The 10631-nt window shown below is 37.9% G+C and overlaps 2 protein-coding genes across 2 annotated transcripts; one reads left to right on the top strand and one right to left on the bottom strand.

Moving 5' to 3' along the window:
* The first annotated feature begins 1395 nt into the window (after window positions 1–1395).
* LOC113776000 lies at window positions 1396–3243 on the top strand. The gene is made up of 2 exons (XM_027321068.1): window positions 1396–1646; window positions 1766–3243. Exons 1-2 carry the CDS (start codon window positions 1435–1437, stop codon window positions 3045–3047), a joined length of 1494 nt encoding a protein of 497 aa, XP_027176869.1. The 5' UTR covers window positions 1396–1434; the 3' UTR covers window positions 3048–3243.
* A 2651-nt stretch (window positions 3244–5894) lies between these two features.
* Window positions 5895–8041, bottom strand: LOC113775281 (1-aminocyclopropane-1-carboxylate oxidase 1). Its single transcript, XM_027320093.1, has 4 exons — window positions 7844–8041; window positions 7273–7478; window positions 6967–7190; window positions 5895–6757 (listed from the first exon to the last, which is right to left on the bottom strand). The coding sequence occupies exons 2-4, from the start codon at window positions 7372–7374 to the stop codon at window positions 6163–6165; spliced, it is 921 nt and encodes a 306-aa protein (XP_027175894.1). The 5' UTR covers window positions 7375–7478; window positions 7844–8041; the 3' UTR covers window positions 5895–6162.
* Window positions 8042–10631: the final 2590 nt, after the last annotated feature.

Here is a 10631-nt window from a genome sequence, read left to right as displayed (position 1 = left end):
CATTTTGCTAGTTAATATGGAACGTAATATTCATTGAGTAGTTTAATCTTCGAGATCTAGTTTCTGAGTTTAGGATATAAAAGAGAACATAATTTAGAAGATATTAGAATGATTATTACTTCGTTTAATGTTTTGTAGCAATTCTATGCTAGTTTTTTTTTTTTTTTGTCAATTTTAAGCGGCAAATACACACGGTTACCTAACCTAAAGTAATTCCACCAACATACTCAAAAGGCAGGCAATTACTAATTCTATGCTAGTTTTTGGAAGACAAAAGAAAAGAGTGATTTTCAATATGCTTTTACAAGCATATCTTTCCACGTAACGTGTATAAGTGCGTGCTATCAAGAAAAAGTGGTATTATCATAAGAAATTTTATTAAATTACATTTAACTGTCTTTCAATTCATCTCATACGATGAGTGTGGAGGCAGGATTCTAAACGTCCAAGTATCATATCGGGATAAATATCAGATAGAAAATTGTGAACACAAAGAAATTCGAGTGAAACTTATCTCTCGATTTTACTCCGATACTTAAATAAGTAAGGATTCCCAAAAGGGGCGGGCATTAGTGAAAGCAAGGGAGTGAGTATGCACATCATAAACTTGGGGGGATGTTTATGCTGGTGAACAAGAGAAAGGGAAATGAAAGAGAGTTTGATATTCCAGTTTGAGATAGTTCTGCAGTGTCAAAGTTTAGGTCTGAAACCTAGCATGCGTCAAGGAGTCAAACTAGGTTAGTCCCTCAAGGTGTTGCTTCAAGTGAAGTTCGGAGGCTCGTGCCACTTTGAGAAGTTCATGAGGTCACTTAGAAAAGGTTACGGATTAGCACTATCCAACAGCTTGACAACTAGGATCTAAGCTAAACTCATGGCGAGGTCGACGATGATCCTCACAATGAGATTAGTCCAAATTGAAAAGAAGTTGAGCTATCGAGAAATCTCACCCTTATTACACAAAAGAAACATCTTTATCTTTTTCTCTTCCACGACAAAGAAAATTTTAACTTTCAAATCCATTTTCTTACTATATAAATGTGTTTGGATAGTAGATTATTTGAGATAAATTTTTTTAAAAAATTATAACACTTTTTTGATGTAACATATCTAAAATAAAAAGATAGTTAAAAAATATGTTTATGGTGACGACGATACAAACAAATAAAAATTTGCAAGTAAGCCACTACCTAAACAAAATTTGATGTTTCAAATTGGTAATGGTATAAAGTGTAAACTATAAACTGAACGCGACCCAATTTGAAAAAAGAAAAGAAAGACAGGTCCAAATTGGGACAAGCCCAAAACAAAAGGGGACTTTTCAAACCAGGACTTCTGCTCTGGGCGGCAAAGTTCTTCCCGCGCTTTCTTCTGGAGCTGCAGCTCTTGCCCACTCTTTCTGCCTGTTTCCCTTTCCGAAGCGAGACAAAGCCAAGAATGGAGCGGTGGCTTCCACTATTCGACATTTTCTTGAACTCCCCTTGTCCTGAAACAGAAGCGTCTCTATGGCTGCAACGTTCTTTTGACCCTTCATCAACTGCTCCCCCAATTTCCACATCTTCTTTCCTTCAATTGCTCACAAATCCTTCCGACGTCATCGTTCTTAACTCTTCCCCCTCTCTACAATCTCCACCACCTCATACCAAAAGGTGCAGTAATTTTTAGTTTAATTATCTTTATATACTGGCCCTCGTGCTTTTTAAAGGTTTTACATCGGGACATGAATTATTTTTTTTTTGTTTTTCTTTTTTGGATTGTTGATGAGCAGATTTATGTTTATACAGACGCTGCCTAATTTTGTCCAGGCTCGAATTTTGTCATTTCTTGTTTATGACCGCAAGAGATTCTGCAGGAGAGATTTGATTAAATTTGCTAGAAGCATATTGGGTGAGGATCAAGAGCTGGATTTTTGGGTGAAGAGAGGTGCGCACCAATTGCTTGATTTGTTGTCTGGCTCAGGTTTCGAATGGATTTCTAACTTAAACCTGGATTCTGAAGAAGACAATGCCGAGGATGAGTTTAGGGCAATGCCAGATTGGCTTAAAGATGCTGCAAAGAATCGTAATTCTGTACTACTTCCTTGGCTTCCGATATTACCTGATGAGGTCAATTTGAGAAAGCCATTTGGTAATTGTGAAGATGATGAAGATTCGGATAACGATGCTGAAAAGGAGAAACAAGAGTATGGGGATGACGTAATGCGAGAAGATGTGGTTGGTGGTCAGGAAGACGTTGGTATGAACCCTGAAGTTGAAACGAGGGCTGATTTCCTGAAAAATCAGATCCTAAAGTTTGAGACTACTTCCAAGACCGTGGAAGTGACTAATGAGATTCGCCGGCTTTGTGTGGAAAGTAGAGTGGATTCTTTGGCTATTTTGGAGTTGATTGAACCTTGGAAGGCCGATGATGAGACTGCTTCAATTATGATTTCACAGCTTTTAGGTGGAGGTGAAGATGAACTTGGCTGGCCAAGTCATGTTCTTTGCTCTATCATTCTTCCCAAAATGTTATCTCTTACAGAGCCTGCTTCTCGTGTGCTGGTCAGTGCCACCATAGAATACTGCAAGATCCATGGAAGGGCTGCTGAGTATGCATTGCTGTTTCCATTGATTCTAAAAGTTGATGGAATAAATAATCCCATGTGTGATGTTCTTACAAGGATAGTTAGAGAGTGCTTGCATCCAGCCCATGCAGCTGCCTTCTTCCAAAAACTTCTATGTGAAGATGCCAAGAATTTCATATGCCTTCCCTGCCACAGATGCCTGATAGCCGGTGAACTGGTATGGACAGAGTCGTTATTTTACTTGATGCAAAATGTTTTAAATCACAATGTTCATTTGACCCAAGATGCTGTTGAGCAACTCGTTCAAGAGGTATACAAGTCGACAAAGCGATTTCCAAGATCTTTGAAGTTAGGCAACTTTTTGTTAAGCTTTGTCAACAAATTTGCTCCTCTCTTAAGGCCTCATAAGCGATCGCTGATGGAAGCTGTGGAGCATACTGATACTCTAGTTACCAAATCTTTGATATCTAAATTGGCTAGCTTGTAACTGCACATGGAAAATTACCGTTCTGTTGCCAGATATTTTGACACAGGTAGGATTCTGGGCAGGAGTTAATCCTTTTTTTGGAGCATATGAGATGAGGATCGTCATCAGATATTTGAAGATAATGGTTGGTGATGTTATGTTTGTACTCTCACCAGTCTTACTTTTTAAAAAAAGTAAAAATTGTTTTTATTCTGTAGACGACTGTTGTCTCGGTGATTTATATTGTACCAAAACTTAAACAAATCAAAGAGTTCTTTTATAAGTTAAAAAAGAAGGGCAAATTATCCATTTGGTCCTTGAACTTTTAGTTTAAGTAAAATTAAGCCCCTTAACTATTTTTGGACAACTTTTAGCCCTCAAACTTGTAAAATTGTATACCCGTGACCCTTTTGGCTAGTTTATTCGGTTTTGCAACCCTTTTGTAAATCGGAAAGCCAATTCACGCGAATGGCAGTAATCTGAGTAGGAGGGTATTTTTGTCCGCATATTCTAAGCAAAAAGGGAACACCTTCTCCTTCTTCCCATTTCTTAACCTAATCCAACTGCTAATTTATTCAACAAACGAATTGCAGAGGGAAGAGAGAGAAGTTGGCAAAGAAACAAGAAAAAGGGAAGAAGGTAAAGTGAAGTGAAGGGAAGAAAAAATGCGCAAATATCGTAGTCCTGTGCTTTCTATTTGTCCTTGCGGTAAAGTCACGAAAATGATTATTTCTTTGACTGATAGAAATCCAAGGAGAAGGTATGCCGTTTGCTCAGAAGAAGTTGTTGGCTGTGGGTATTGGAATTGGATTGACGACGAGATGTGCCGTCGTTCTATTGAGTTGATACCAGGTCTTCTAAGGCGGATCAATGCAACAGAAAAGCAAAAAGAGGAATTTGAAATTGCAGCAGCAAGATTCGAGGCAAAAGCTGCCAAGTTGAAGGCAAAATTAAGAGAAATAGAGGAGCGGATGCTTGTAGATCTCTGAATGTTGCTACTATTGAAGGGGACTGGAGTGGTCCTCAGAGCATCCTCTTGGACAAGTCAACTTGCAAGAGCTATGCCTCATGGTTTCTCTCAAACGATCACCTTCAAGTTGGTGACATAGTGCGTTCACGGAAGGCAATAAATTCTTGTAGTACTTAGACAATGGCTGTAACAGAAGGAACTGTAGTTGGCTTGGAGAAGGACACTGATCAAGATGGATATGTTCTTGTGCGAATCCCTAGTTTGCCAAACCCTCTTAGGTTGAACGTTCAACTCTTGAGAGGGTTACATTTGGATTTGCTGCTGGGAATTGGGTCCGCTTGATTAAGGAAAACGAAGAACACTCATCTGTGCGTATTCTACACTTCATACAACGTGATGGAAATGTTGCTGTTGGTTTCTTAGGGCTACAAACTCTGTGGAAAGGACATCCTTCTGATCTCCAAATGGCAGAGCCGTATTTTGTGGGGCAGTTTGTGAGGTTGAAGGCAAGTATTGTGAATCCCCGCTTTGAGTGGCCTCGTAAAGGCAGAGGTATGTGGGCAATTGGAAGAATTTCTCAAATACTTCCAAATGGGTGCCTCATTGTGAAATTCCTAGCAATACTTGTGATTGGGGGAGAATGTAAAAGTTTCTTGGCAGATCCAGCTGAAGTGGAGCTTGTCTCTTTCGATACATGTCCTGGAGTAGTGGAGAAGTACCAGCATGCTGAGGATTTTCACTGGGTTGTACGGCCTTTAGCAATTGCAGTTGGCTTGTATACAACAGTAAAAGTTGGAGTCTTTGTTGGTAGGAACGTAAGTGCAAAATTCAAGAGCAAAGGCCATACGAATCAGTCACACAATGAAGGCCGTGGTCAAGATGGCCATGGAGGTGGCAGTTCGACACGCAGGCATTCAGTTGCAAAAATCCTCTTTTAGGATGGTTCCCCTACTGGGCGTTTCATCACAATAGGGAGGAGTTGTTCCCTTTTTCCTTAGAATATGCGGACAAAAATGTCCTCCCACTCAAATTACTGCCATTCGTGTGAACTAGTTTTCCGGTTGCAAAATGGTCAAAAGGGTTACAAAACCGGATAAACTGGCCAAAAGGGTCACGGGTGCACAATTTTACAAGTTTGAGGGGTAAAAGTTGCCCAAAAATAGTTAAGGGGCTTAATTTTACTTAAACTAAAAGTTCAAGGGCCAAATGGATAATTTACCCAAAAAAGAAAATCAACAATTGAATTTTTTTTTTTTACTATGATGATGATAATTCTCGATTATCTGTGGCTTCTTAAGAGAATGGGATATAAATTTTCCGATGATCTATCTTCAGGATATTCTGACGGCCTACTTCCTAAGGAGAGCAGATCCTCTGTCCAATATTTTGTGTCCAATTTCCTGTCCAATGTGAAACTACGTAGTTTCACTTATTATATCTGCTGATATGGCAACTAAAAATAGGTGGCTGTTTGGCTGCCTTATACTTCTTTTTTTTTCTTCTTTTTTGGGTTTCCTTTGTTTACACAATTTTCTTCCTAAGGAGAGGATCTGCTCTCCTTCCTAAGATTATGAAATGAAGCTTCACTAGTTTTGACAATACATCATAGATCTGATAGTTTTCTGGTTAAATTTATTGGGACAGCATGAAATGCCTCTACCAAAATGCAAAGGTTAATCTACAATTTATGAGCGTCAGACTAGTTATGAAACTTGTTTAGTTAATAATCACTTTTTTGAGTTTCCACGTGTGCATTACGCCTGACTAAACCAGCTCAGCTTGCCGTCACTTGTCCTAAGCAAAGGGAAAAATAAGTTCATCTAAGCTGGTTAACGAATTTAGGTCACTGTCTATGCTTTTAGATTACGTTGTAGATTGAGTTTACTTGGACACAGCACTATAATAAATCTTCATTTATTGGAAAAGCTGAAACAGTCACCACCTTTGGGCAAAGTACTGGAAGCACAATCAGATTGCAAGGAAATAAAACAGGACTTTTGGAAAAGCTGAGACAGTCAGTCACCATCTTTGAGCAAAGTACCGGAAGCGATACACATTGGCTTCTCTTGAACTTTTACCCCAAACGGCTGGTGGCAACTCTGAATACGAAAACACAGGCAGAATATTGCAAGGAAATAAAACAAGAGTTATGTATGATTCGTTCTGTTACATGAGAAGATCTCGTGGACCATTTGTCAGTTTCTTCATGGACTCGAGTCTGGGAGCCTTGTCAGCAAACTTAGTTTCAGCATAAATTTTCAGATATTCTTGAAAGGAGAAACCTCCGGGATACAAGAGCTTGGATGCTGGCGAAATTATGGCATCACCAGCAGGGTTGTAGAAGGTAGCAATGGAGAGTCTGCTTCCATTCTTGTCAGTCATTACACGATGCAAAGCACTCTTGTATATGCCATTACTCAGCACTTCCAGTTGGTCACCCGTGTTAACAAAGATTCTGTTGTTCTTTGATGGCGGGATCTCCACCCACTCTCCATCTTTGAAGAACTCTAGACCAGGGACTTCATCATCTTGGAGTAGGAGAATGATGCCACCAGCATCCGTGTGTTCTCGAAGCCCTCTCACCTGCTCCGGACGCGGACAACGAGGGTATTTTGCAACCTTAGTTCCCACGGAGGGACCTTTGCTCCCTGAAAATGCTTGCTTTATGAAGCTTTTCTCTAAACCAAGATTCTCAGACATGAGTTCTGAGAAGGTTTCAGCTAGCTTGATCAGTTGATCAATGTACTCGTCCATTGTTTTCCTGCATGCGTAATTCATTTGTAAGCAAAATTTTACGCAGTTTAAAAGTATAGCTAAAGTATTGTATTGAACATCATAATCAATAAATAGTTTTGCCATTTGATATATAGTACTGCGGTTGCAAGATGCTGTTGTCACTGAATGAAGTTCTAAAGTAAAGCCTCGTCATTGATAGTTGAAAGCTTGAAGTACGTTGTCACGAGCACTTACTGAAAGTCCATCGGGAGATTTGCAAACTGGTTGATGTTGGACACTGGTCGATGCCAGATGAAGAAGGCACTTTCCCAGTCAACATTTCTCGTAATTTCTTTATCCACCAAGCTCTTTACCACATCCGAGTTATAAAACCTGCCCTTCATGTTCTGTTCATAGTGTTGGTTCACCAATGCCTTCACTTTCACCATCAACTCTACATCAATGCTATGGTTCTCAATCTGCAAAAGTTCAAATTGAATTTTTCATTTTGGACAAGAGTTTCACGTACGTGATCAGATATAAAATGAAATAACGAGTTACCATAAAGAAGCCCCATTTCTCACAAGCTTGGTGCAGAAGGGACAAGGTTTCCTTCCTGCTCTCCCCCTCAATCTTCTTGAAGTCAATGACAGGAATTTCCATCTCTGCTTTCTCTCGTTCGGGATGGCTAAGATGCGCAACTTGGTGCAGTATATATAGGCACGGGGCAAAGAGGTTGGAATTCAACTCTATGTTGTTATTATATTCTGCACAAGGAAACAGGAGTTAGATTTGTAAGCAATGGTAGTTGCAGTTAAACCATACCTCAAAGAAGGGAGAATTATAGGGGTGGTGCATTGGAAAGAACGTTTGGCCAAATGCAGTTAACCGCCAACCATGTGATTGGAATAATTTTGTAACCTTTGACTTCCAGTTAACTGCTCTCTCCCTCTCATACACCCAAGATTTGCTTTCATCATTTAAAACCAAGAATTCACTCTTGCTTGCTTCTCTCTATTATATTTATCCCACCCATGTGACCCTTTGCGACTCTCTATTTCTGTTTGTAATCTACTACTAATTGTCATCTAGGACTTTAAATACTAGCAGTACATGCTTTGAGAAACTTTACTCTGATTGGAAGTTCCTTGGATTCTAATTCATCAGCATTGCGGAAAACCAGGGGCAGTAATGGCTTCAGGCGGCGTCAAGTGGAAAGGGAACCGCCCCAGCCTCAGCCTTCCAATGGGCGGTTCTGGCATGAAGTACCTGGGAGTCCCTTTTTCTATCGTTGACTGATTGCTATGTATCCTGGTCTTTCACGTTACATGTTCGAGACAAAAACTAGTGCCGGCAGATTTTTCAATTATTCAGCTAGTGCAAGTGTGGAACATAGTCATTGTTCATCTATAGGTTAGGTTTGGAGTTTGGACGACAACGACCAGGGAATCATAGTGAAATGCCAAGAAGTCATTTTTTCATTAATGTGACTTTGTAGACTTTTCAGGTAAAACCGTGTTATTATGATCCAAGGGAGGAATGCATGAAATCTTTAGGAAATTGTTTCCACGGAATATTTGTCTAGTTTTTGAAGTTGAACAAGTTCCTTTGGTTTTACTGATGGGGTAGATATTTACATTTTCTTCTTTTTGTCTAGTATTATATTACGTTAGCTGGCAATTAGGAAAGAAAATTGATAGTTTGGTGATGATGCTCGCTAGAAGTAAGTAAGGGTCTGTTTGATAACATAAAAAAGTGCTGAATCTGAATTTTTTCAGACATTCAGATGTTTTGAGTGTTTGATAAATGAAAATCTATTTGCTGAACTTGTTAAGCAGTGCTGAACCTGTGTATATTTTTTTCAGCACAAGAATCCTAACTGAATGCTTAATTCTGATAAGAATCAATAGAATTACTTCAACTACCTTATCTTATCTACCAAATCTACCCTTGTTTGTTAATTATGTTCAAAATTCTTATCTAATTAAACAACCTAATATTCTCTATCTAACAATTTTAAGTTTCTCTTTTCTTCATTTTTAATGACTTTCACATCTTCTCCATACTCCTCATATAATATATTTCATCTTTTATATTAATTTGATTAAAAATAAATATTGTCATTTTCATACCTAACAATTTTAAACTAATTAAATCATAGATTCTATTTCTTTTTTGAATGAAAGGATATAAGGGCAAAATTATCAAATTAAATTTATTAAGCATTCATCTATAAATATTTATCAAACAGTATAAATAGATTTAGCATTAAAATTCAGACATTCATATATTTTTTTCAGTACTTAAAATTCAGCAAATTAATTGTTTCAGTATTCAGATTTTAGAATTCAGACTTCAGAATTCAAATTCAGTTTTATCAAACATTCAAACGGAACCTAAGTCTCCTTCAAGTCCAGCATCACAGGTCTTCTTCCCCATGCATTTTTCCCTGCTCGACAAAGTCAAGCACGCGGCTGGAAAATGGCATGGGCTATAGGCCCAGGAGCTTGGACAAAGTTTACCTCAATCAGTTTTGAGGCTGAACAAAGGAAAAAAGAAAATCTGGGAATTCGCGTTCAATACTGATTCAGATGGATCCACGAGTTTAAGAGCGAATAGAGTACCCAGTTTGATCCAAACTTTTCAGAAGACATAAAAGTCCAGCAGCAAAGCAAACGGTCCAGACTCCACATGGCCCTTGAGCCTTCCAGGGTCCGTCTAAATGTGAGAAAATAATTTTCTAATGATCGAGTCATCCCCAGAATTTACGTCCTTCTCATTGAATACTCAAAAAAAAAAAAAAAAAAGTATGTCCATGTTAGTACAGCCCCAAGCCAACTGATTTCTATTTTCCACAGCAGAAGCAATGCATTTGTTTGGACAGCTGATTATTTTTCCAAATATATTTGCTTACATCATTATTACAATTTTCAATACACCTTTTTATCTTCCTAATTGTTTTTTTATCTCACATACATCACATCACAAAAGGTACCACAGTAAAAATATCTCAAATAACTTACCATCTAAAAACACACCCATACCCACTTAGCATTTACCATAGACCATCAAAAAAGATATTAACAATTACTAAGAAATACAAGAGCCATAATGTAGACCAAAATATTGTCAAAGTACAGTTTCATTAACATAAAATAAAAAGAAAAAAATTTGTTGAGAGATTAATCAACAACAAAAAATAAGTACATAACCTAAAATGCAATATATATATATATATAGAACTGTCTTTTTTACCTAAATGTCCGTAATAAAATTTTTTTAACTAATTATAACATTTTGAGACATAATCTCTTGTAATGCAGATGTTCTCCAAATTTGGAGAGATTTTATCTTGAAAAAAAAAAAGAACTGAAGGCCTTAATCTAATAATCAAAATTGAGGGTCCAAGGATTAAAAATCTTAAATCTAAGTCCCAATTTGAATTTTGTGCAATAATATTAAGGGTAATGTTAAGATTTAATAATCTTAAATCTAGTGAAGTTAACTCATGGGTAAGGCGAAGAAATTAAGACAAGGGTAATACGGTTTCATCACGATAAAAATGAGATAATAGAAGTGCAAATAATATAAAGGGAATGCAAATAACATTACTCTAATATTAAAATCAAAAAAGAAAATGTTAAAACTAAAAAGAATGAACAAAAAAAAAGATTTAAATATATTCAATTTCAGCGTTTGATTTGTGAAATGCAATCTGACCCCTTCCTTTTGTGACTCCATTTTGACCACTTTTCCTCCATGATCTGCAATAAATCTGCATGATCTACCCACCTGAGCTCCTCATCATCAATCAGCGCGTCGTCTCCACACTCTCAAACTCGCGCCTAACATTCCTTTACTTCCACCTCACGCCCCCACCTGCTCAATTCTCAAGTACGGTATCCCAAGGTCCTTTCCGT

This window comes from Coffea eugenioides, chromosome 6 (genome assembly GCF_003713205.1).
Source record: "Coffea eugenioides isolate CCC68of chromosome 6, Ceug_1.0, whole genome shotgun sequence".
Classification (NCBI taxonomy): Eukaryota; Viridiplantae; Streptophyta; class Magnoliopsida; order Gentianales; family Rubiaceae; genus Coffea; species Coffea eugenioides.
This window is presented reverse-complemented; position numbering and strand designations above follow the sequence as displayed.